Source organism: Pezoporus flaviventris, unplaced genomic scaffold (assembly GCF_033815535.1).
Source record: "Pezoporus flaviventris isolate CSIRO_AGI_PZ_B2104156 unplaced genomic scaffold, CSIRO_AGI_Pfla_v1 ptg000031l, whole genome shotgun sequence".
Classification (NCBI taxonomy): Eukaryota; Metazoa; Chordata; class Aves; order Psittaciformes; family Psittacidae; genus Pezoporus; species Pezoporus flaviventris.
In genome coordinates, this window is record NW_026892579.1 from 56,684,617 (window position 1) to 56,710,569 (window position 25,953).

Below are 25,953 nucleotides of genomic sequence, written 5' to 3' on the forward strand. Positions count from 1 at the left end.
GAAATAACTGGACACATAAGATGCAAAATACTTTAAATACCATTGTATGTACTGCACATGCAATGTTAAATAGCGATGTCTCTAGCTTTTCCCAATAATACAAAAAACTATTATTAGTCCCACTCTTCATTCCACGCCGCGTATAGTTTCAACTTACCCCAGGCTGTCTGAAGATCCTTCAGCACTGGCGGTTGCCAGAGTTGGGAATTAGCACTGTGCAGGAAAGGAGAGAGAACAGTAATGGTGGTTTGACGTTTCCCGGGATGGGACTGTCACATGCTAATCACTGATTTGAAACGCAAGCATAACAAATGCCTTCTAATTATGTAATCTTTGGGTCACATCCTTGCATGCCCATGCGGTAATCAGGGCTGTGCGCTGGGATGATACTGACTTTTTTTTTTCCTCTTTAATTAGAATTGCACACTGCTGTGAAGGGAGGGTTAGAAGCCTTGAGAAGCGATGGGCAGAGTGGGCCACGTGGTGGGAGCTGATGTGATGTCTCTGATACTTCCCTGAGCTCCAAGGCTCTGAAGTACCTCCTTAAGTACCAAACCAGGTATCCTGCAGCTGGGGACAGGGTGACGGGACCAGCTCCTCCCTGCTTTCCCTGACACCCTCAGTCTCCTACCATGCATAGCCTCATGAGGGATGCCAGGGCCAAAGGGCACCCTTTCTTTCATTCAGGGACAAGAGAAAGGTTGCCAAAGTAGAAACTATTAGCATTTCTGTATGTTCTGTTGCTTGTTGGATCATGAAAAATGTCCTTTGAGTAAAAATAAATAAAAGCTTGGAGTAAGGTGGGAGAGTGGGAGGCAGAAGCCTTCCACAACCTGCTCCGTTTCTTCACTAAGGTCCTCCAGGACTTTTTACTCCAAAGAGCATCAAGAAAGCAGAGGAGAATGCAGGTAACCCAAGGCTGTGGGTGTCAGGAAAAGGTTTGAACCAATCCAGTGAGATACTCCAAAGCATAAGTGCAGGGAGACATAAAGGAGGCACAGTAACAAAAGCCAGACTGATTTCTCCCTAAAAGGCAAAGCTCTGCTTCAAGTTATCTTTCAGGCAGAAAACCTGAGATGTAAAAACCTAAAATCAGTGTAATTGCCATGGAGGACAGGCTCACAGATTAATGCTGTGTGGAAGATGCTGCTACCTCTGAAGTCAAGGACTAGGGACAGGGATTCTGTATTTCTTTTTTTGGACTATTTTAGGAACAAAACACAATAAAATTGAACAAAATAAAATGATAATTCTGAAGGAGTTTGCTGGGAAGTGCATTTTTGGTGTGAATTCAACAAACAGCTCAAGCTTGGAAAGATTTAAAAAATAAATAAAAACATATAGCTTCACAAATCTGTGAACAAAACATTTCAAATAGAGGTTTTCCTGCAGGCAGCTTTAAGACAAAAGACTGAAAAGTGTTATATTGCCAAATGATCCATGAGCCATTTTATTTCAGATGGCCCAGTATGTTCCAGTCTGCTGATAATGTGCTTGGCTTTATTTTGCTAATAAACCACAAAGCCCAAGATTTTTCCTAATCCTAGAAAAATTAGCTGAGTATTTCAGAGCACTTCTGAAGGAATGGTATTTATACATTGTGTCTGCAAATTGAAGCAAGGACAGGTATTTACTAGAACTCCCTTAAATATCTGGCAAGTGAACACTCAACAGACATTTTTCCCTGACAACACTGGTATGTTGTGTGGGGTTTTTAACAAACTAGAAAGCAGGTTTTCTACTTTGTAAGGCAAAATTTTCAGATTCATAGTGCAGAGACCTGTGATGAGGCAAACAAAAATAAAATGGGTATTTCATTGCATTAGACTTTCTGATCGGACAGAGACAGTGATTGGTCTCCCCTGTGCCTTCTCCTGTCTGCTTCCTTTCCCCATAGCAGAGGTCTGTCCTTGAGCAATCTGGTATCAGAGGCTGGGGTTTATGGGTCTTGACCTGTGAGGAGTAACGACCACATTCCAACTGCACTTGTTCTCTGCCCTGACCCTGCTATGCAACATCCGGCTTAAGGTAAACATAATCATAGGAGCACTGTGTTTGCAGAAAGAAGCTTCTGTGGGTGGTGAGGTTTGTTTTCTGGAGAAAGTTCTAAAAGTTGAGTATAAATTAGGCACTGTTTTTCAATGACAGGTTTTTTCTTTGAAAGACATTCCTAGGACAAGTTAAACATCCTCAGTGGTTATTTGTAATAAATAATGAAGAAATCAATCAATGCCTGTTGAAAACTGGTCACAGCTGTTGAGCCCAGAATGCAATTAGAGAGCTGCCTTTAACCCATGCTACTGTCCATACTGAACAGTCACATTTACAACTTCTGCTTCAGCCCCATTGGTGCCTAGCCATGAAATGTGCCATGAAATGTGCCACTCCACTGCATTTCCATCCTTCTCTTGCCATCCTATAATGACATGAATCCAGCCTGTTGAGAATGCTGTCACTTTGTGGCAGTATGATGATGTGTGCATTACCCAAATGAGGAAATTGCCAAGAACAAGAACCTTCCCAGTGTAGAGTAAATACCTGCCTTAACTTTCTCCCTCACTGCAGTCTGTGAAAGTTCTCACCTACAAAGCACACAGGTTAGAGAGCCAAAGGACATATTCCTTTCTTTGAAAAAGTGTATTTATACCAACATCCCAGCATGCAGCCTCTATGGGAAAAACTTCGTAGTCCCAGTCATGATTTGAAGTTACCAGGCATTAAGTCCTATGAAGTTTACCCTGAATTTCATTAGGGGCATCTTAAAGATGTGTAAGTTTATGCCACCGGTTACTGTGTGCTCTTGGTGTAAAACGCCATCCTCTCTTCCCTATCCTGATATAAGATGCTGTGACAAAGATTTACAGCCTCCTGTCCTGAATTCAGCCCTTGTAAACTACGTATTTCTCCTGATTTTTGAAATCTGTGGTCAAGTTCATCATTGTACCTGAAAACTGCTATAAATAAGAAATACCTATGCATCTGCATCCCTTGCAAATGAGGGGAAAATAACTTCTAAAATCAATTACTGGAGATCTGTTTCCGTTAAAAATTTAAGCCACCTTCAAGTCGCAGCAAGTTGCTATGGTGCTGCCTATATATGTTCTGCCACAAAAGCCACAGTGATTTGGCGAACTGACTCCTATCTCCTGTGAGCAGGAAGAAGCTAGGAATCCTGAAGCTTGGCAAGATAGCTGTCATTGGGCTGTCAGGGAGTGGCATGTATTAACAGTCACAAAACAGTGTCAAAAAAGAGAAGTCTTAATTCCCTGTAGTAGAGGCACAACTTAATGTAATCTTCTAAAGTACTGAAATAAATGTCTTCAATTTTTCACCAAACATTTGTCATACAGGCTCCCATTTTGTATCTAGGTACATTCTGTAACATGTATTTCATTTGGTGTCTAATCTATTTAAAAATAGAATTGGTCATCCTTCTAGGACTATTGTGGCTACTATTTTTGGTCAGCAGGGCAAGACAGAGCTTTTTTTCTGATGAAACGCCACAAATTATCAAACACACATTTTAGATTTACTTCAGATACTGCACTGAGGAGGTACTTAAAGAAAAATTAAACCAAAATAAAACATGAATGTTCTCATATCATTTTTTATGGTTAATTTTCTCATTAAATCTGCAAGTAACTCATCTGCCCTGACAGCCTCAGGGGTTAATCCGTTTTTCTGGATTTTCATTCAGTGGAGCAAGTCTTTCAGCCCAAGCCACGCTTGGGACTTTAAATCTGTGCTGTAAAGCATTTATGTGCCATAAAATTAGTCCTTATATATATTTATGAGATACTGAAAAAAGGACAAACTGCATCTAATAAAGCCACAAGATGCCATTTTCTAATTGCAGATCTTTATCTGTCTTTGTTATTCAAGTTTGTTATATTGTTATTCGGTTTCAAGGACTGTCTCCTCTCCAGCATCAATAAAATAAGCAATTTTCCTATACTTACTAATTCATTCCTGCAGAACTCAGTGAACAAGGGCAGCTAAACAATGGTTATACAGAGGTCCCCTGTTCCATGGTGGGATGTGTGTGTGGCATATACAGATGTGCAGGAAGGCCATGCCTACCTCTCTGTGTGCACAGCCTGTTTGTGCAGGGCTTTCATGTTGACCCCAGCACTTGTCACTCATATAACCGTCTCCCTGAAACTGGTATAGATTTCTTATGGTTTAATCCTATACACCCAGTTTTGAAAAAGGAACTAGAAGATGTGCGTGCAGCCCTGGAGTTCTCAGTACAGGAAAGATATGGACCTGTTAGAGAGGGTCCAGAGGAGGGACATAAAAACGATCGGAGGGCTGGAGCACCTCTCCTATGGAGACAGGTTGAGAGAGCTGGGCTTGTTCAGCCTGGAGAGTGGGAGGCTCTGGGGAGACCTTACTTCTGCCTTTCAGTTCTTAAAAGAAGCATATATGAAAGATGGGAAGAGACTTTTTATCAGAGCCAGTTGCAATAGGATGAGGGGTGATGGTTTTAAACTAAAAGAGGAGGATTCATGGACATGAGGAAGGAATCTTTTACAATGAGGGTGGTAAAACACTGACACAGGTTGCCCAGAGAGGTGGTGGATGCCCCATCCCTGGAGACATTCAAGGCCAGGCTGACGTGGTTCTGGGCAACCTGATCTAGTTGGAGATGTCCCTGCTCATTGCAGGGGGTTGGACCAGATTAGCTTTGAAGGTCCCTTCTAACCCAAACTATTCCATGTTCTTACCAGACCTGTCTTTTTGGGGGTATGGGAAAGACACTTTAAAAAGTGCAGCACGTGTTGAGAACCAAGCCACCGGTGTCACTGTTACAACCAGTGGCTGAAGTTCGTACATTCAAACACACAGCAGCTCGAAACCACACATGATGTCAATGTGCCGCTTGAGCGGGCGATCCTTCACAGCCGCAGGCCGTGGTTGCCATGCGGAAGTGTGAACGGTTGCTAGGGGGGGCAGGAAACCTGGAGGGGGAAGGCGAGAACTTCCGGGTCAGAGGAAGTGGCGCCGGGCCGGTGCGGAGCGGAGAGGAGAGGTGGGAGCGGAGCGAGGAGCCGCCGGTATCCCCGGGGATGGCGGGCGGCGGGTCCCGGGGTGCGCGTAATGGCGCCTTGGAGGGCGGGGTGGAGAGAGTGGGTGCGCGGGTGGGGTGTGTGAGAAGGGGGCTGAGGGGAACATGGGGAGAGGTGGGGGACGCGGACCTTGCTGTGAGGGAAGGAGGTTTGGGGGTGCTGGTGGCCGGACCCCTCTGTGAGGTGAGGGATTGGGGAGGTGCTGGAGGAGTCGGCAGGGAAGCGGTCCCTGGGAGGGAGCTGTTCTGTGGCGGGGCTCCGGGCTGGGTGTGGAGAGGAAGGAGACGGAGACCCCGAGTGACACTGTCCTCGGGGACGGCTGCAAGTGTCTCTGCGTCTCTGCCGTGCCCACCCTCTGGCCCTCCCTCAGTTATGACTCTGCCTGTCTGTTAAATCCTGTCCAGTCCCGGTGAAGCTCCAGTGGGGAGAACTGCCACAAAAGCGAGGGTTGCTTCTCTCCAAGCCCCAAACTGTTGCTGCTCTCCAAGCCCTCATCTGGGCTGTTACTCTTTCATAGCCACATCAGTTCTTGTCCTGGCTATGGAGGTGCCGATGCAAAGATGAAGATAATAACTTGTGCCAGAGTGTCCTGTCCCTGCAATAGCTTTCTATTTGCAGGAGCATGATCCTGGGGCATGTGTTAGTGTTGGGCTGTTCTGTCACAGACAGCAGCTGCTTAATACTAATAGGTTTTTGTCAGAGCTGGTGAAAATCCTTCTGTGAAAAGGAGAGGAGTGCTTCTGTTTCCCAAGACAGATCACCAATCACTCCTCTGTCCAGGCTCCACAGAGTGCTCAGCCGTGCGGGCAGCTCCTTGCAGAAAGAGCTTGCTGAAGAGCAAGTTAATGTGGAAGCAAAGTGTATCTTCGGCTTCAGCTCCCCTTTGACCTTTTACTCTCAGCCCTGCAAATTCCCCAAGTCAAAAAGTGTCTGCTTTCTGCTGTGAAAGTTCCCCTGGAGGTTTGTCCTTTGGGTTCCCATGTCCACAAAAATTCCATCAGAGTGGCACAGTTGGAGCTCCCAGGCTAAGCAGTGCTGCTGTTGGGCTCAGCCTTTTGCCAGAGATCCTGCGGTTTTTGGTAGAACAACTGTGAAGAATATCGCTTCTGTTCTCTAAAACCACAGAACTTGTTTAACAGTGTTCTAGAAGAATGTGCTTTGCTTTGGGGGCATACAGATACACCAACATGCAACATATTAACTGTGGGTTGAGGGGGTATCTTCTCTTGTTACACTGAAAAAATAAATAGTGTGATTATTTATCTGCCCAGACATTTGCAGTGTGCTAAAGCATCTTCGTAACTAAGAGCTATTTTATTCCCTTCCTCAGCAAGAGAATATGAGTTCAGCAGGGAGAAAAAGAGGAAAGCCCACCGGAGGAAGAGGAAGAGGGAGAGGAGGCAGTGGAAGAGGAGGAAGAGGAGGAGGCAGTAGTAGCCATTCAAACAAATCTCAGCTTGGTGGAAATAGGAAATGTTCAACCAGAATTTGGGATGATGGAGATGATTTTTGTCTCTTCGAGGGACCAAGACTGGAGTCCAGGTCTTTCTGTTAATTTGGAGAGTTTGGCATAGAGATGTTTGGGATACCTTAGGCCTGATATATGGATGAAAGAGTGAAAGGGTGATGAAGCTGTTTCCTTATAAAGCAGTTTTTACATGTGTTTTTTATTAACATTTAAATTTTTTTTTTTTAGTTAGGAAAGTGGTTTTTTTAAGATTAGAACCTCTGATTTTCTTCTTCGGTCGTAAAGTGATTTCAGGACATCTTTGATCAGAAAACACTAGTAAACACAGGATATTAATTTTTGTGTATTACAAAGCAGAAACTGGGCCATGAAAAATAAGCAATTTAGAATTAATTTGGTATCCTGTGTGTATTCTGACCAATCTGGCTTGGAAGTGCATGGTCATACCATAGTCTGAGAGCAGCTTTACCTACCAAAATGTTTATTAAATCACTTTGGATTTGACACAGGATAAAATCCATATATGCATGTGTGTGTGCACAGATATAGACACACATATTGTGGTCACATAAGAATGAACCCAACTGAATAATCTCTAGGTGATGGACTTGTCTTATTTTGGTTTTCCTGTTTTGAATTACAGGATCAGATCAAGTCCTAACACATCCCAATTCAGTCAAGATCATTGTTATGTTCTATTTTGTTTTTAGGTCAAATGCACCTGCCAGAAGAGGAGGGCAAACAAAACAGAGACCTGAAGCAAAAATGCCTCTGCAGACTATACACATGACATCAGAGAATCAGAGAAGAGTGAAGGAACTTCTTCAAGAACTTCAAGGGCAGGATCTTGCTCCTGAATCAGAGTTAGTTGAAATGGGGGCACTACTTCTAGCTCTTTTAAATGAGAACACCTTAACAGGCACACTGTTAGAAATTAAACCGGTATTCTTTTTCCATTAACTTTTAGATGGATCTCACATACTTTGGTTTTGACTCTGCTTTATTCTCTACAATGTTAATTCTGGGAAAGGGGTAGCAGAATCCTCCATTTAAATGGAACATTTAAAACTGCAGAGGCAGAATTTTGTGTCTACTCAACAGGATAATTTTGTTCCATTTTAATTTGATAACTCTTTTTATCAGAGTAGCTGGTTCTGGTGAAGACGAGGATGAACCAGATTACCTTGATGATGAACAGTGCTGGTCAACGGATTGGGAAGTTTCTGACCTACTACCAAGGTCATCTGCTGAGCCAGCTGAGCACAAAGTAGTGGAAAGTGAAGTGTCTTCATTTGCTGTGCACAAACTCTCCAGGTGATGCTTTTCAGTGAATAATTTGTATCCTGAAGAGATAAATTACTAGTCTTGATACCATAAGCTCTCAGCTCTTGGGCTTCTACTTGACTCCAGGGAAGTTTGGTGTGCAGAACTGATGAGTTTATATCTCCTACAAATTTAATCACCCGCTAGGTGAATTTAAAATAATGATTTTATGAAAAAAAATAACTCCAGCCTTTTTTTCAGTAAAGTTTTCAGTTCTTTCTCCAAGACAATGTAACAAGTATTGAGAAAGCTCAGGGAGCATTGTTGTTATGTGTATGTTTCAAAACCTTGTAAGTGTTCTTCATCTGTTTTGCTCAGATTTGAACATTTATTAACAATTTTTTGCTTTGAGAATGTTTTCTGTGGGACAGCCTGTTCTGAAGAGTTTAATTTATATAGTTCAACTCAGAAATCTAATTCTGTAATTGTTATGTGCTATATTCTGAGGTGTGAGATAGTTGCTACCTAAACTAATCTCTCACCCTATAAAAAACAGACTAGCATTCACAGACACCAAATTGCTGTCTGCCACTGTCTTAGTATAAATATTTTTGTCTAATTTTTTTCCACCACTAGTAGTAATAGTACCTCATGCCATACATGCTTCGTTACTGTAAGCCTAATTAATAAGATCTGTGGTTATTTTGCTTCATACATGTCTTTGTCACTCACTTCTTGCCACGTTGTCTGTTTTGTTGTAGGTATGGTTTTGACAGTGAGCGCTGTAGAACAGTACTGGGATCCTCCAACGGTAATATTGGGGCATCACTGGAGTATTTGCTATTGCAGTGCTTTACAGAAAGATATGGAGAGAAAATGCAGGTTTCGTCAACAGCTGCTGAAGCCAGTCAAGAAGAGTGTTTAGAACAGAGAAGAGAAGAGGCTTTTGCCCTCCGGTCAATCTGTGGAGAAAAATTTGTAGAGAGAATTCAAAACCGTGTTTGGACTTTTAGTTTGGAACTGGAGTACCTAGCAAATAGGCTCAGCAAATCTAAACAAAAGAGTGATTGTACAAGGGACACGGCAAAGCTGACTACAAAGGAAATATGTAAATTTTATCTCCAAGGAGGCTGCAGGTTTGGTTCAAAATGCAGATTTGGACATGAATTCCCTCCAAACCACCCACTAAAACCAGCCAGGAGCTCTGTAGATGATGCTCATCTCAGAGTTGATTGTCCTGTATATGAACTTGAAGTAAGATTTCCTGAAGAAAACAAGTATCCACTTCAGGCACCTCTTGTGGCATTTTATTCCACTGATGAGAATCTACCTCTTGCTTGTCGTTTACACATTGCTGAATTCCTCTTTGGAAAGGCCTTGATAGCTGCAGAGTCTGGTGAACCAGTGGTGTACACCTTAGTGACTTGCTTAGAAGATGAATACGAAATGATCAAGTTGCTTGAAAATACTCACCACAAGTACAGTGTTCCTCCTGTGTCCCTGCTGGCTAAACCTTCAGTAAAGCTACAGGCGGGGAGTACATCCAGTTCGAATCGGAAGTCTGAAGGTACAGCAAATATCCCTCTTATGTTTCTGGGTTAATAGCAAGTCAAAAAGATAAAGAGAAGGCAGAGAGCCTAGTTCAGGCATCTGTTCCAAATCTATTTCTGGAGCTTAAGGTCATGTGGTGAGCCAGACCCATAATCTGCTGTGCCTCAGCAAGTCCCTTCCATAATAAAGCTGCATCAGAGTTCTTGCTGCTGGCAAGAACTGAGTTAAAGGAGCATAGAGCTAATGAGTTTGGGTTGGCAGAGTGAACGATGTCTATTCCCACACAATCAATGAAAAGCCAGTGAGAGACATGGTGTAAGCTTACCAAAATTGACCAGAGAATTTTGCTGGGAAGGAAACGGAAAAGGTTGTTTGCAAGCTTTGGTGCATCTGCTACTCATCAATTCAGAACCTTTATTTTTAATTACTTAAAATTACCAACCCCTCCTCAAAAATAATTCTGTAAAGGTGGATTTAAGGCTAAGTAAGTGTTGGAAATGGTTCTAGAATGTTGCTGAATGTACCATCCTTTTTTGCATGCAAGCACAACTACTTTGATTTCACAGGGGGAGAGTTGGGACTGTGTCATGGCAGGGTTACAGCAACTCTGTGGCATGGATGACCTTCAGGCTGTCAGTTCCAAGCCTGTTTTATCTAAGGCAAGCTTTCTTCAAGATAGTTTTCAAGAGCAACTGTTACCACATTTTAGAGAACCTAAATAGTGACAGCCTATGTTTTTGTTATAGTAAAACTAATTACTCAGTTTCTTAACAGCTCCACAGAAAGGCAGCTTTGTTCCAAAAATTCAGAATTTGTTCCAGAAATCAGAGATACCAGATAATCGTCCTTATTTTATACAATACTTTGGTTAGATAAATGTAGCCGTAACACTTTCAAGGGCTGGCCTACTGTCTGAGCAAATCCCACTTGAACTGATAGGCAGTAGGCATCACACTACCTGGTCCAGTTTCGGTCTTGGTTTAAAAGTACTTGGCAGTGGTTTAGCAATTAATGTTATAGTGTAGTTTTAATTAGTTTAAGCTGGTGTTTCCATCACAGTCTTGTGCTCTGGAGAAGTGGTCGTGTGGTGAATTGGAGAGGGAAGCTGAGACACATGAAAAGCATTCAGGAAGGCAAACCAGTTATCAGTCTGGTTCACCCTGTGGCCACCCAGACCATGGTGTTGGAGAGCACAGCTTAGTGCAAGGGGAGTGACAAGTGGGTTGGAGCTGGAGAAGTTCTGGTTTGTTTGATGAGGTTTTCTGGTAGTGTTGAACTAAATGCATGTTAAACTAGGCCTGCAGACCTTCAGCTCCAGTCTGATAAGGTACTTGTTGAGAATGCTCCTGGAACGTGTCTCTGTTCTGCAGTGCTGATGAGGTACTGCTTGTTAGTAACAAGAATAACCAACTGTACATTCTCTGTCTCAAGCCTCAACAGTGTCAGAGCCTCAGGAAGAAGAGGTGGCAGAAGAAGAGGAAGGTGAGCCTCAACAAGTTGTTGTGGAGAATGAGAGTTACGTGCACCTCAAGAAAAAGCTCTCCAAAAAGTATGATGTGCAGGCAAAGTCTCTGTATAACGAAAATGTTAAACTCTGCACGCAATTTCGGCTGAAAAAGGTATAATGTACAGAACAAAGTGTCTGTTTTCATATTTACTTTAGAGAAATAAATATCTAAGCCATAGGCTGCTGTTTCAAATGGTTCTGTTCCACTCCAGTGGTGTTCTTACTGCCATGCCATATCTGGTTTTGTGCATCAGTCTTCTAGGCACTTCCAGTCCATGTTGTATGAAAGACAGAAGCTCCCGGCATGGCAAGAGAGAGAAACCATTCTTGATTTGCTGAAGAGCCACCAAGTTCTTGTTGTGAGCGGCATGACAGGGTAAGAGTGTGATTGCAGATGCATCAAAGCATACACAGAAGTATGTGAAATATGTATCCATGAAAAGGTTAGAATACAGCAGTCCTACCTGACATGTGATGATGACACTAATGAAACAAAGTGAATTTCAATTGGAATGCAGTTATCTTAATTTACATGGATAGAAGGTGTTGGGTTTGTGGGAGTTTTTTGTTTGTTTAATGAATCCCTGATTTTGTCCTGCAGATGTGGGAAGACCACTCAGATTCCTCAATTTATTTTGGATGCTTCATTGCAAGGATCTCCAAGCAGAGTTGCAAACATCATCTGCACTCAGCCTCGCAGGATCTCTGCCATTTCTGTGGCTGAACGTGTAGCCAAAGAAAGAGCAGAAAGGATTGGACTTACTGTTGGATATCAGATCCGTCTGGAAAGTGTAAAGGTATATACATGCATTGCTTCTTGTTTTTTATTTAGTTTATTAAAATGTGCTTAGTGCTTCTTCAGCATACAGAATCTCTGCCCTGTAGTGAGATCAGCAAGTCTGTGTCAGCTGTATTTTATATTATATTACGAAATCCTTTTTTTTTTTTCATCTCAAGTTGCACAGTCCACTTTACAGAATAAGAGTTGAGTACTATGTCTTACATTGTTTTGCTTTCTGTTGAGACAGGCAAAGGGGTCTGAGAGCATGAATTCTGTCCTCTGGAATGCTAGTGAATCATAGAATCAGAGAATGGTTAGGTTTGGAAAGGACCTTAGGATCATCTAGTTTCAACCCCCCTGCCATGGGCAGGGACACCTCACCCTAGATAGTGTTGCCCAAGGCCCTGTCCAGCCTGGCCTTGGACACTGCCGCTATTGACTTAATTTCTCTTTGTCACCCAAGCGGATTAAAGGCTGCAGCTTGGGTCAGCCAGAAGGAGGGGTTGAATTCAAACTGCTGTCTTGGAAGTGAAATTTTGTTTATGTTACAGCTGATTGCTTTTTACATGAACTACGTTACAAAAGAGATTCAAAAGATCTTTCTAGGGACAGAGATTCAAGTTTTTTATCAGAAAGCAACTTCCACAGGAAAAACAACTCAGATTTTTTTGTTTATCCCTTATAGTTAGCAGTGCCCCTTGGTAAAAAGCAGGTGTTTTCAGCTTTTAATCACAAAAGAAAAATAATTTAGCCTGTATACAGCAGGAATTGTTTGCTCTCTTTCTGTCAAACCTGACACTCAGCTGAAACCGAATGTTTAACAGCAACACGTGTTCTCTTTGCACTATGTTAAGTTGCACAAAGTCAGCTGAATGTTTTGTCTTATTGTTCAAGTCCTCAGCTACCAGACTCTTGTACTGCACTACTGGTGTGCTGTTGAGAAGGCTGGAAGGTGATCTGACTTTGCATGGAATCACGCATGTTATTGTTGATGAAGTTCATGAAAGAACAGAAGAAAGGTAAATAATCTCTTATCCCATAAGCAAAATCAAGGTCATAGTCAGAAGGATAAAGGTGACTTTGGTAAGGTGCAAGTAACTGAAGTCAGACTTGTTGATCCTGTGGCAGTAATGCGAGCTGGTGGAAGAAGTCTGGTTTTAGGTTCTTGTCTTTGGGCAGTAGGAGATGATGTTGCAGCAGCTTGCAAAGAAAGCACATCTCTTATATTTTTATACATCCAGTCTGCCATCACATTAAAGTAATGTTGAAAAGAGGTTTTGGATGGGGCTGGAGGGTTAAGTAAGTTTTTAACCACAGTTGTCAGGTTCTTACTCTTCCCTTCTTTGAGCTTTTAACAAATACCTTGATTCTTCACATGCCATTTTGAGAATTATTGTTCCTGATGCAGGCTTCAGCAGAGCACCTGCAAAGGACAAGTGCTCGCATTTTCCTTCAGTCTATAGATTTTACTAGTTCTAGACAGTCTGCTCCAGCCTCCTACAGTTTTACCCACTTATCTGCTGATGCTACCCAAAAGATAATGTCTGTCAGTATCTCTGTAAAGTAAGTGGCAAGGATCCTTTTCTTTGATGTTTTCCTTGTGAAACATTGCAGTGAGGTAGGTTTCAGGATGCATTCTCTGTGACCCGTTATTCTACAGCTCAGATTATATTTTAGCCTCATAAAGGGCTTACATCTTTCCAGGATTCTTCTCTCTTCTCATCTGAAATCACTGAGACCAGTTTTGTAGGCATGCCACAAAAGCTCTAAATCTGTAGGGAAGAATACAGTGAGCAGGAAGAAGTTTGAATAACTCTTTCAGTAAGGAAAAGGAGCAAAAAGGACTCATTTGTTACTTTGAGTTAATTTGTTACCTAATGTTCTTGTCTTATCATTAATGTAATTAATTTATAAGGTAGCCAGAGCTCTTTGTTGCTTAAATGAATTTGCCAAGTAATCCTGACACTCCAGTAAGGAACAGCCAAAGAATAAGCAGAGTGCCTTCCATTAATTTATTACATGATTAGCCTCCAGCCATTCTGAGAAGCTTATGCTTCTGTGATGATATTTCTGTGCTATTGAAAATGCCAGGAAGGTGGACAGAATGGGGAGAAAAAAAGAGACTTTGAAAGTTAACACTGAAGAAATTCAAATGTCTTTTTGCTTGTTTTCTGCAGTGACTTCTTGCTGCTGGTTTTGAAAGATATAATGGTTCAGAGGCCAGACCTGCGCATTGTACTAATGAGTGCCACCGTGAATGCGGAGCTTTTTTCTCAATACTTTCACTCCTGCCCAATTATTAACATACCAGGTGAAAGCCATTCATTTTTATTATCTTCTCACATTCATTGTTGTAAGAGTTTGTTTTCAGTATTTCTACTTCTGAAGTGTTTCTCAATTCAAGTACAAGGGGCTAGTCTGCAAAGTGGCAAGGTCAGGATTTATATAAGAACTATGATTCCAATGGATTATAAAGAAAGACCAATGAGATTTAAGAGAGAGAAGACTTGGAAAATGAGGCCTTTTTTGTGCTGTCTCTACACCAGTAGAATTTGCCTTCCAAAAGACAAAAATGACACAGCGTGCATGATGTGGTTCCCTGAGCTAGTTTTAGCACAGCTGAAGACTCCTCTGTCCTTGTGAAAAAGTTGTCAAGCAGTGGGAGGATCCAGCTGGATGGGTACACATTTAGCCAAATGTACCTTTTAAATCGCTAAGTTATTACATGGAGCATGACAGAAGGATTTAGCCTCATGGATGTGTCTGTTAGCTCTTCTCTGACTGTGTAAGTGCATGTTACCAAACCATGCTTGGAAAACATCCCGTTTGTCCCAGACAGAAATTGTGTTGAAGAGTGCAGTACAGATGAGAGCTGTGAAGCCAGTGTATGACATAATAACCTATCTGAAATGATAACCACCTTCAGTCATTTTCCTCTTTTCTGTGTGTTGTGCAGCATGTAGATTTATTCTCTTTCCTCTTAGGACGAACGTTTCCTGTGGATCAGTTTTTCCTGGAGGATGTGATTGCAATGACAAGGTATGAAAAAGCTAAAAATCTCAGGTGTCTTTGGCTTTTGGGGCTGCACTGTTGACCTTGCAACTGCAGCAGTTCTTTGCGTAGATTTAAAAATGAATTTCTCTCAAAACTCCCCCATCACCTGCAGTCCTAGAGTTGTACTAAAGCACTGATTTTAAACCATACTTATATTGCAGTGGGATCTAGGATCTCATGATGGCATGGATGGCATGGTTTAGTGTGAGGTGTCCCTGCCCATGGCAGGGGGGTTGGAACTAGATGATCTTAAGGTTCTTTCTAACCCTAACTATTCTATGATTCTATTCTATGATTCTGCGATGCTGAAACAGGCCTTTCTGCATTAGAGACGACATAAATACTCAAGAGTGGGTGAGCTTTGCCATGGAGAGTTTGTTAGTGCTTGTGCTTTACATGTTTCAGTGGTGGTTAGCTGCTGGCAAGCAAAAGAAATTTGAAGGTAGATTTCAGCACTGAAGGTGACAAGTGCAGGATACCAAACAATTCCTTTTTGTAAGCCCTGCCTTGCCGCTCGGGATCCAGATTCCTCGTACCTTTTATAGGTACTATACTTTTGTATAGTTATTGGAGAATCACAGCAGCTCAGATGTTCCTCAGATGGTAAATTGATCAACTATTGTAAGTTACTTGCAAATTCTTGCTCTGAGCTACTCAGTTGTCAAAATCAAGTTTCCAGTCCTAGTCTTCTGCATCACAGCTTTTACTAACATCCTAGTATGGAAGGACACCTGACCTTGATACTGTCTGTGGTTTTGCAACCCACTTAAGCAAAGTTCCCCTCAGCCCCTCAGCTTTATATCTAAATACTTGTGATACCCTCTCTCTTTAGCAAGTTATTTGGAGGAGACAGTTAGGCTTCTTTCCGAGGCACTGAGTGTTCTTCTGCTGTTTAGATATGTTTTAGAGGACAGTAGTCCCTACAGGCGCAAGACAAAGCAAGAAAACAAGCAGAATGCAAGACACAAAAGAACTGCATATGAAGAAGTAGAGGAGGACCTGAGACGTGCTGGCATGCTTGAAAGCACTGACACAGTTGTCAGAGATTCAGACCCAGACCAAAAATTAACTCTGAAGCAGCTCCTTACACGATATAAAGGTGAGCTCCTTCCTAAATCTAATAAATCGGCATATAATATTTGCCAGCCACATGGCATGTTACCGTATAATATTGTATGTTGAATGCATATATCTAATTCAGAGTCTTGTAGCTGTGAAATGAAGCAGGTCACTACTTCTAGATGAGATCAGAAACCTCCTGCTTGCCAAAAAATAAAAGAAAAAAGAAGAAATAGAGAACCCATTGTTCTCTCAAACTGGAACAAACGTCTTGGCTGAAAACAGTCCTTAGCATCTGAAAATGGACAACAGTTTTCAGTTACTATCTGTTCCCATCCCTTTTCAGATGCCTTGTTAATTCTGCTTTCTTTCTCTGTATCTGTTCTTGCTGGAGCACTAGTAGATGAATCCTTGTCTAGGCTGTGCACAGGGCAGGTTTAATCCCCAATAAGGCATATGAAGGGAAGGGCAGAGCTGAAACAGGAGAGCAAAGGAAGGGGGAATGTGATGCATTGAGTCACTTCTGGAGCTACCTCTTCTGATCTAAGTCAGATGCTGTTTAAACCAAGGTGTGCTTGGTTGTGCAGCCACACTGGTTCAATGCATCAAAACATCCAGCAGATGTTTTTTATAAAAGATGGACTTACTGTGTGTTTTATTTCTTTGTCCCCAGGAGTTAACAAGTCAGTGTTGAAAACAATGTCTGTCATGGACTTGGACAAAGTTAATTTGGAATTAATTGAAGCCTTGTTGGAATGGATAGTTGCTGGCAGACATTCATACCCCCCAGGTAATCTCCTTGTCCTTGAGAGATAAACAAAAGTAGATTCATGGAGGCTGTGCACTTACAGGCAGCCCAAAGCTAATGTTTTGCATGCAGAGTTTCTGTAGTTACTATTTTGGACGGGTAGGGGGAGAAAGTTCTAGCTGAGTAACAAAGCCATTGTTATACATCGAATGGGGAAGGTGAGAGAACTGTCTGCTTTGGAATGTCTTTGGTGAAGGACTGTTGCAGCCTGCATGTTTTCTTTGGTAAAATAGTTGTGAAACAGAGCCATGGGCCTTCTGCAAACTGATAAAATATCCTGCTGTCCTTTCTGTTGAGTGATTTTTAAATGGCTTTTTATTTTAATCTACATATATAGGTGCTGTGTTGATATTTTTGCCTGGTCTAGCAGAAATCAAGATGCTTTATGAGCAGCTCCAGTCTAACGCCCTTTTTAATAACAGGCACAGCAAGAGGTAAGGCAGAAAAGCGCCAAAACTATTGGTCTTTTCCCATAAATAAAGAGTAGCTTCCTGCACAAGGCCTGCCTTTATCCAGGGTTAAATAAAGGTTATTCAATGTGTAAGACAGCTTGTGATATGAGGGTCCTGACTTGAGTTAGGATAATTCCTTTTCTACTGTCTTACTGGCTTCCTCTTTTTGTTTTATTCTCCTCAACTCAGACAGGTTAGTTGTTGAAGTTCTCAGAGATCCTCGTGATGGGTGTTCTCTGTCTTGTACTCTGCATGATCCAGTGAACTGTTGAACACTTCACCTCAGTCCTTGTTCTGTTTCAGGATGTTTTCTGAGACATTCAGTTGTAGTTGTATTTTAGAGTAGATTTTACACGGAGATGCAATTGGATCTCTTTGACTGAACAGTTTTTACACAGATTTCATGGCAAGGTTAGCTGGAGTGAGTTCTTCCAGTCTGACATTTTCAGTGGCAGATTCTAGACTCTTCTAAAGAAGCAGAATTTTTGTTCAACTCTATTCTGAGACCTGTCCCTTCTGTAAACTTCACCCTTTCTAGGAATATGTATCAGCAATAGTGTGGCCAGCGGGTTCAGGGCAATGATCATCCCCCTGTACTCAGTACTGGTGAAGCTGCACCTCAAATACTGTGTTCAGTTTTGAGCCCCTCACTACAAGGAAGACATTGAGGTGCTGGAGTGGGTCCAGAGAAGGGCAACAAAGCTGGTGAAGGGTCTGGAGCATGAGTCTTACAAGGAGCAGCTGAGGGAACTGGGGTTGTTCAGTCTGGAGAAAATGAGGCTGAGGCAAAACCGTATCTCTACAACTACCTGAGAGGAGGATGGCGCAAGGTGAGGGTCAGTTTCTTCTCCCAGGTAACAAGCGATAGGATGAGAAGAAATTGCCTCAAGTTGTACCAGGGGAGGTTTAGATTGGATATTAGGAAAAATTTCTTCACCAAAAGGGTTATCAAGCACTGGAACAGGCTGCCCAGGGAAGTGGTTGAGTCACTGTCCCTGGGACATGGTTTAGTGGTAGACTTGCAAATGTTTAGTTATGGTTAGACTCGGTGATCAAACCTAAATGATTCTGTGACTCTATGTCTTATGTCAAAGTGGTTTGCTGGTTTTACGTTGCTTTGAATGGCTGTGGGCAGTGTCTAGCGCTAGTGAGGCAAAAGTGTGTGCAGGTAGATTTTTCCCAACAGAGAAAAGGCTGGAGATGCACTGAGAATGCTGTTGTATTCTCCTTCCAGGTGTGTTGTTTATCCACTTCATTCTTCACTGTCTAGTGAAGAACAGCAGTCTGTGTTCCTCAGGCTACCTGCAGGAGTTATCAAAATCATCATCTCTACAAACATTGCAGAAACATCTGTCACCATTGATGATGTGGTCTATGTGATTGATTCTGGAAAAATGAAAGAGAAAAGGTACTGGGATTCATTCCTCAAGGCTTTGTGATCTGGGAAACTGCCCTATGCCTTTAGCTACATACTTTAGCGTTCCAAAGAGCTGGGAAAAACTTGAAGGAACTTCATTTGCAGAAAGCTTCTGCAAGGGGAGGAAGCCAGTCTGGCCTCAAAGCCAACTACAGGGGTGGGAATTTTGTCCATACAGAAGTAGGCAGCAGCTGCCTGTTTGACCTCCATCCTGTTCACTCTGCAGTCATGATTATAAGCGTGTTTCTTGCTCTCCTGTAGATATGACCCAAGCAAAGGAATGGAAAGTCTGGAAGACACATTCGTGTCCAAGGCCAACGCTCTGCAAAGGAAAGGGCGAGCAGGCCGTGTAGCCTCAGGTGTCTGCTTTCATCTTTTCAGTAGCCATCACTATAACCATCAGCTTATAAAAGAGCAGTTGCCAGAAATACAAAGAGTTCCCTTGGAGCAGCTTTGTCTAAGGTGAGCTGTTGTTCCTGTACTGCCTAAGTGCAGAATGTCCTTCCTCCACTGCAGAGAGCACCTGGAATGCCATTAACAAGGTGCTTAGTTTCCACATTGTTTTCTCACATCATGAAACAAGAAACTGCTCTGGAGATTTAAGGCTCTTTGATCTTAGTATCAAGTAAGGTAGCAGTTTGGTTGCTTTGATCTTACTATCACATTGCCTCTGCATCCAGAGCTCCCTCTCTAATCACACTGTCCACTAATTCTCCCTGTGCTTCTTCATGTTCCTTAGCTCTCATCTGATAGGAAAAAGACATGTCTCTCAGCTCTCTCATCACCAGAGAAGATAGTTGCATTCTTGTACTCCAGACCCACCACAGATATTTGTCCCCTTATGCTCTAAAGCCTCCTGTGGTGTTTCTGTGCAACATAGTGCAGTAAAGCCACAATCTGGATCAAGCACCACTATCAGGCAAATGCTAAATGAATGAGTCCTCCTATTCCTGCTACGCACTGGGCATCCTTTTGTACAGAAAGAAAATAGAACAAATTCCTTAGTATATGGAACTAAGCTGCTTTATTTTTCTTTCTTTCTTTAAGAATTAAGATTCTGGAGATGTTTTCTGCACAGAGTCTTCACTCTGTCTTATCACGACTAATCGAGCCCCCTAGAACTGAGTCTTTGCGAGCATCAAAGCTGCGACTACAAGACTTGGGAGCATTAACTCCAGATGAAAAGCTCACCCCTCTGGGATATCACCTGGCTTCTCTGCCTGTTGATGTCAGAATTGGCAAGCTGATGCTGTTTGGCACCATCTTCCGCTGCCTGGATCCTGCGCTGACTATAGCAGCCAGTCTGGCCTTTAAGTCACCTTTTGTAAGTATTCTTAACCATGTATTGCACTTTGAAAGCAGTACGCTTTCATACAGCAGCAAAACACTGTTGTAATTTGCAGTATTCTACACTTCAGTATTTTAATTCTCCTTCTTAGCCTACATTGTTTGTATGTGAATACAGTGTTCGTTAAAAATCTCCAGTTAAAAGCAGAAGACCAAAACTATGCAGCAGCAAGAAAAATGTTATTTATTTTATGAGTGCACAGTAGAAACAGAGTTGATATTAGTTTGAATTTGAATTAAGAAGTACAGCCAGGCCATTTTGTCCAAATTTGGAGTAAAAATTGTAAATGAATGGTAATGTAAGAAGCAGTTAGAAATAATTATGAAACAGTGCTAATGATGAAGTTGATGTTTGAGCTGTGAAGCAAATCTAAGTTTGTGTTCACGTTCACGTTGGCTTTTTGAATTAGCTGCTGCACTTAGTACTGTTAATCCTCTACTGCGGTGTACAAACTTGCATGGAAAGTCAGGCTTTCTTGAAGTTTTGATTGCTGTTGTTAGTGGTGCAAATAGTTTGTACTGAGGAAAATTGTGAGAGAATTGGAAATAGATTGTTCTAGTTATTTAATTGCATGTTGTTTTCCATATGCTTATTGAGCATTTTCTAGAGCATTTTGACTTCAAGTGCTACATCTATATGCTGTTATAGAATAACTTAAATTCAGCTTTTTTAATGTCCTGAGTTACTGCTGCTTTCTCTCTCTCAGACCCAAGTGGATTTAGACTTTATTTGCTCTTTTGTATTATAAGCATTCTGATTTGAACTTCAGCTCCATTAACTTGCTGAGATTTGTCAGATGATGTTTTTTTATGGATGTTGGCATTTTGCAACTGCAGAGAGGTCTGCTCAAAATGAATTATTTTCTGTGAGCTGATTAATCGCAAGTTTACCTTTGGGTCTCTTATGGTTACATAGGGCAATAGGCTTAGGTGCCCTGCTGTTGTCTAGGCATTTTTGAATGCCTCGTGTTTTCTGTGATCCATGGAGAAAGCTTGCTTTCTGACCTGTGGCCTGCTGTGAAATACCAAAGTTTGTGACATGCAGGTCTTGCAATGGACTGTCTAGGCATGAAAAACACAATCTGTTACTGCTCATCTAGGTGTCACCATGGGATAAAAGGGAAGAAGCAAACAAAAAGAAGTTGGAGTTTGCAGTAGGAAACAGCGACTACCTGGCTCTTCTGCAGGCCTATAAGGTGAGCTAAAATTCAGCTCTGAAGCTTCTGGTGTGCTTGAAATTCAAGCTGAAATATTTTATTAAAGACCTCATCCCATCCTCTCAATTAGGGGTGGCGTTTGAGTATCAGAGAGGGTTCTCAGGCAAGCTACAACTACTGCAGGGAGAACTTTTTGTCAGGAAGAGTTCTTCAGGTAAGTCTGTTTTTGTGGCCTTGCCCAGAGGCTGCTTGCTACAATGGCAGAGCCTTAGTGACAAACATAAGCAAGTGGTGAAGACTCTTCTGTGTGCAGCACCCATCAGTCACAGCCCTTTGTCTGTCTGTAGGAAATTGCCAGCCTGAAACGGCAATTCACCGAACTGCTTTCTGACATCGGGTTTGTGAAGGAGGGATTAAGAGCCAGGGACATTGAGAAGAAGTGGTCCCAAGAAGGTGATGGCGTGTTGGATGCTACAGGGGAAGAGGTAATTCCTAGCATTTCAGTGCTCCAAAACAATGCTGCTGTATTTCATTTCACCCAGGTTCCAGGTGGGCTCGACTTTGTAATCTCACACTGGCAATAGCCATCTCCTATCTATCTGCTCCGTTCTTCCTCCCTGTACACCATACATGCTGGCACTAGACTCCATTGCATGAGGCCTTATGTGTACAGGAAGAACAGGCCCAGATGTGGAAGTAGGCTGAAACTTGTTCCTTTGAGACAGCGAGCACTGCTGACTTGACATGTTAGATATGAGCAAGTGGTGCAAAGGCACATATGACTCATGACCTGGCCCCAGTGTTGGGATTAGTAACAACCTTATTTTGGGAACAAAATTACCTTACAGAGCAGGCAGGGAGATAATTCAGCATTGCAGACAATCTTCAGAAAGCAGTATGTCTGGAGCTAGAGACCTCCTGGGGCTATGTGATGAGGTGGTACTGGTTTGGTAGTTCTAGAGTCTCACTGTGCACTGGGATAACTTACGCTTGCTTTTTCCTGGGGACAAGCTGCTTTGTAGCCAGCTGTTATTCCCTAATGTCTGGAATTAATAGTTGGTGGCCAACTTGATTGATTGATGGGGGGGGAACGAAGGCCAGGTTAGGCTGAAACCTCAGGACAGTAATTAGTCCTCCCCTACAAAGCACAGCACTGCAGCTACAAAAAGAAACCCCTTTCAGGAATTCAGTCTTTCCAGAAGCAGGGCTTTACCTTTATAGACTTAACCTGTAGAATACCTAATGCATACATTAATTTCACAGGCAAATTCAAACGCAGAGAACATCAAGCTGATCTCGGCTATATTGTGTGCCGCGCTGTATCCCAATGTTGTGCAGGTAAAAGAATGCTTTCTCATTTTCTCTTCTGCTGTCTAGCATATCCTCACAGCCTGCTTTCAGTCTGGGCTGGTTGTGGCAGCCTTGAGCCTGGCTTAGGTTGCCAAAGCTTGCTGCTCACAGTGTTACAGCCAGGCAGCTGAGCTCCAGTTTGTATCGCTTGAGATTGCTGCTGTTCCTACAGGCTGATTTTAGTGTCACACAGGAGCCAACAGCAAAAGTTCTTAAGAAGCTATTTTAAATTACACCTTTGTAACCTCAGCTTTAGAAGGCTGAGGTTACAAATGAACACACGCTCAGGGTTAGACAGCACCTGGAGTGCAGTGTCTCTAGTGACCTGACATCTTACTACTTGAGAATTTCATTGATAAAATGAAAACTTAAGCTAAAAATGCTTTCTGGTAAAGCAGATTTTTACAACTTTTTTTCTGACCATACAGGTGAAAAAGCCAGAGGGCAAATACCAGAAGACCAGTACAGGAGTGGTCAAATTGCAGCCTAAAGCAGAAGAGCTGAAGTTTGTTACCAAAAATGATGGTTACGTTCACATTCATCCTTCGTCTGTGAATTATCAGGTCAGGATTTTTTTTTTTCTGCAAAGCTGAAAGTGGGGTTTTAATCATTAACCACATATTTGGGTTATACAGGCTTTGAACTGTTGTTATCACTCTTCTTTGAAAGAGCATAACAAAGGCGCCCATGAAAATGTCCTTAACATGAAATGGAGAACTTGGGGCCTTGATGAATTAGCTGATTTCTCACACGCTCACTGCAAAGCGGGATGGAGCAAGGGATAACTGGCAGTTATTGGCAGCTCTTACAGGTCAGACTCAAGGTACATTTTAAGCACATTTGCTGTTCTTTGCAGCCATAGAAGAGGCAGGCAGGCCTGTATTTGAGCAGGTAGGAAGAGATGTGGCACTTAATGAGGATGTGGTGTATGTGTTCCAGACTAGGCACTTTGAAAGCCCCTACCTGGTGTATCATGAGAAGATCAAGACCAGCCGTGTGTTCATTCGAGACTGCAGCATGGTGTCAGTGTACCCACTGGTCCTCCTTGGAGGTGGGCAGGTCCACATGCAGCTGCAGAAGGGAGAATTTGTCATTTCTCTTGACGATGGATGGATACGGTTTGTGGCTGCCTCTCACCAGGTAAGGAAAAGCATGGATACTCCTGGGAGTGCTGCAGAGCTCTGCTTGTGTGGAATGCAGGAGATGCACCTCTGTGTTTTACCATAGGTGGCTGAGCTGGTGAAGGAGCTGCGCTGTGAACTAGACCAGCTGCTGCAGGATAAAATCAAGAATCCAAGCATGGACTTATGCATGTGCCCCCGTGGATCTCGGATCATCAGTATGATTGTAAAGCTTGTGACCACGCAGTAACGTGAGAACAGCTTTCTGTACTCACTGTTTGCTACTGTCTGAGAATGGACCAACTAACATCAGTGTCTTGATGTATTTGTCATCCCCAAAAATGGCACGGATCTCTGGAAGACCAAGTTGGCACCTGTATTATTGACAGGTTTTGGATTGGTTTGGTTTGGTTTGGTTTCTTTGTTTACAGAGAGCTCTCTTGTTGAAAGTAAGGTTTGTTACACTACACACTGGAACATGGGAAAATGGCAAATCTCGCAAGAGGAGAAGAAACTGCCAGCTAAGGAAGTGTTTTTTCATGAGGCCATACACTGGCAATAGTGTTTTCTGGGCACAAAAATACCTGCTACCTAGCTGCTTTTTTGTACTAGTGATGTCTGGAGGCAGCAGAGGCAGCATATGAGATCATAAACTGCTCCCGAATTGGGTTTAAACTCACTTCTGCATTTGGCCGAGACTTTACTGAGTTAAGTCAGTCATAGAGCTGACCAGAGATGGAGCTGTTTATGGTTCGAGCCAATGCCCTCAAAAAGGTGAGCACGTTTTGATTCATGTCAGGTTGGTTCTGAAATAGGTTTAGAGAACATCTTCTGGTGAGGAGGCTGTACCAGATCAGTTGGAGTAACATGCTGGATCCATGCAGGCTGTTCTGGTTAGTGTAAAGCTGCAGGAGAGTGGAGGTTTCCCCTGGCAGCCAGGCTTCTCCGGTTTCACCCTGTGCTATGTAAAAGTCTTCCAATACCTAAAGGGCTGACAAAAAAGCTGGCAGAGGGGCTTTTTACAAGGATATGTAGTGACAGGATGAGGGGGAATGGCTTTAAACTGACAGAGGGGAGTTTTAGCTGAGATATTAGGAAATTCTTCCTTGTGAGGGTGGTGAGGCCCTGGCACAGGTTGCCCAGAGATGCTGTGGCTGCCCCATCGCTGGCAGTGTTCAAGGCCAGGTTGGATGGGGCTTGGAGCAATCTGGGCTAGTGGAAGGTGTCCCTGCCCATGGCAAGGGGTTGGAACTAGATGAGCTTTAAGGTCCCTTCCAACCCAAACCATTCTGTGATTCTGTGACTGCTGTAGTGCACTAAAAATGGATCCTGGGGTGGATGGATGGTTACTGTCAACCTCCTCTGGTGGCTGGTATACTTCTGCCACCCTGCAGAGCTGGAAGAAAGCCCCACTTTTGGAAACTTCTACCCAAACTCCTACTCTGGGGATTGGACTCCTACAGAAGAGTAGCAAAATGCTGCAGTAGTAATATTACTTCTTTCCTTTGACATTGCTCAACTCCAGTGCTGAGCATTGCTACAGCTGAGCTGCCTGATGTACTAGCAATTGCAAATAATAGCAAGTGCCTTAAGTGAAATAACTTTGCTGTCATCTGTAATAGTAAAACCAGAGTAAATGCCGTCTCTACCACCAGCCCTGCCTAGAAATAGCCTCCAGGCTGAGGCATGATGCGTACAGAGGGAAGCACATCTTTGCAGGACTAATGTGATTTTTCAGAAAGTACACTTACTTGTAGAAGCAGTTTCACAGCAACACACCCTTGTGTGTGGAAGACAGGAGTATCAAAACCAACATACCAAGGCAGCAAAATGGTTTTTGCAGATGATATGTTGAACTTCTGTTGTGGTTTAACCCCAGCTAGCAACTAAGCAGTGCACAGCTGCAGTCCACCCCTGCAGTGGGATAGAGGAGAGAAATGGTAAAGATAAAAACAGGTTAACAGGTAAAGCAAAAGCCATTTGTGCAAGCAAAGCATATCAAGGAATCCATTCACCACTTCCCATCTCAGGCAGGTGTTCAGCCATCTCCAGGACAGCACAGCTTCGTCACACGTAATGGTTACTTGGGATGACAAACACCATCACTCTAAGCGTGTGTGTCCTTCCTTCTACTTCTCCCAGCTTTATATGCCAAGCATGACACCACATGGTCTGGAGTATCCCTTCAGTCAGTTGGCATCAGCTAGCCTGTCTCTGTCCCCTCCTCACTTCTTGTGCCTCCCCCCCCAGCCTACTCAGTAGAATGAGCAGCAGAAAAGGCTGTGTAAGCACTGCTCAGCAGTGATTAAAGTATCTTTGCATTATCACACAGCTGTCAGCACAAATCCAAAACACAGCCCCATGCTATGAAGAAAATTAACCTTATCCCAGCCAAAACCAGCACTACTGCAGGTGACTGGAGTGTTCCCACAGCTTGATGTTAGTCACCAGTAACACCATACTTCTGTACCTCCCCACCTGGACAGGGTTAATAAAGAGCTGTTAGGCTGTAGGGATCGTAGGGCAGGGTGTTAAAGCACTAGAGGCAC

General features: G+C 42.9%; 2 protein-coding genes across 4 annotated transcripts in view; one reads left to right on the forward strand and one right to left on the reverse strand.

Annotated features, from left to right (window-relative positions):
* ARHGEF33 (Rho guanine nucleotide exchange factor 33) overlaps nucleotides 1–2,366 on the reverse strand; it is a 32,455-nt gene extending 30,089 nt beyond the window's left edge. For all 3 annotated transcript variants that reach the window (XM_061461328.1, XM_061461327.1, XM_061461326.1), the window contains exon 1: nucleotides 158–2,366. The gene's annotated coding sequence lies outside the window, so the exon portion shown is untranslated. The remainder of the gene's footprint in view (nucleotides 1–157) is intronic.
* Nucleotides 2,367–6,133: 3,767 nt separating this feature from the next.
* Nucleotides 6,134–23,954, forward strand: DHX57 (DExH-box helicase 57). Its single transcript, XM_061461304.1, has 23 exons — nucleotides 6,134–6,611; nucleotides 7,248–7,400; nucleotides 7,681–7,851; nucleotides 8,562–9,367; nucleotides 10,783–10,970; nucleotides 11,113–11,234; nucleotides 11,460–11,655; nucleotides 12,534–12,658; nucleotides 13,817–13,950; nucleotides 14,624–14,678; nucleotides 15,590–15,792; nucleotides 16,426–16,542; nucleotides 16,898–16,994; nucleotides 18,247–18,420; nucleotides 18,691–18,891; nucleotides 19,477–19,753; nucleotides 20,877–20,972; nucleotides 21,064–21,147; nucleotides 21,281–21,418; nucleotides 22,197–22,271; nucleotides 22,712–22,846; nucleotides 23,223–23,423; nucleotides 23,511–23,954. Exons 1-23 carry the CDS (start codon nucleotides 6,409–6,411, stop codon nucleotides 23,652–23,654), a joined length of 4,095 nt encoding a protein of 1,364 aa, XP_061317288.1. The 5' UTR covers nucleotides 6,134–6,408; the 3' UTR covers nucleotides 23,655–23,954.
* The last annotated feature ends 1,999 nt before the right edge of the window (nucleotides 23,955–25,953 follow it).

What these genes read in the sequence shown, in the direction of transcription:
- DHX57 (XM_061461304.1), top strand. Translation starts at nt 6,409, where the DNA reads ATGAGTTCAGCAGGGAGAAAAAGAGGAAAGCCCACCGGAGGAAGAGGA. An exon ending in AATAACAGGCACAGCAAGAG is followed by an intron (nt 16,995 to 18,246) that starts GTAAGGCAGAAA and finishes TTCTCCTTCCAG; the next exon opens with GTGTGTTGTTTATCCACTTC. An exon ending in TGTCAGGAAGAGTTCTTCAG is followed by an intron (nt 21,148 to 21,280) that starts GTAAGTCTGTTT and finishes GTCTGTCTGTAG; the next exon opens with GAAATTGCCAGCCTGAAACG.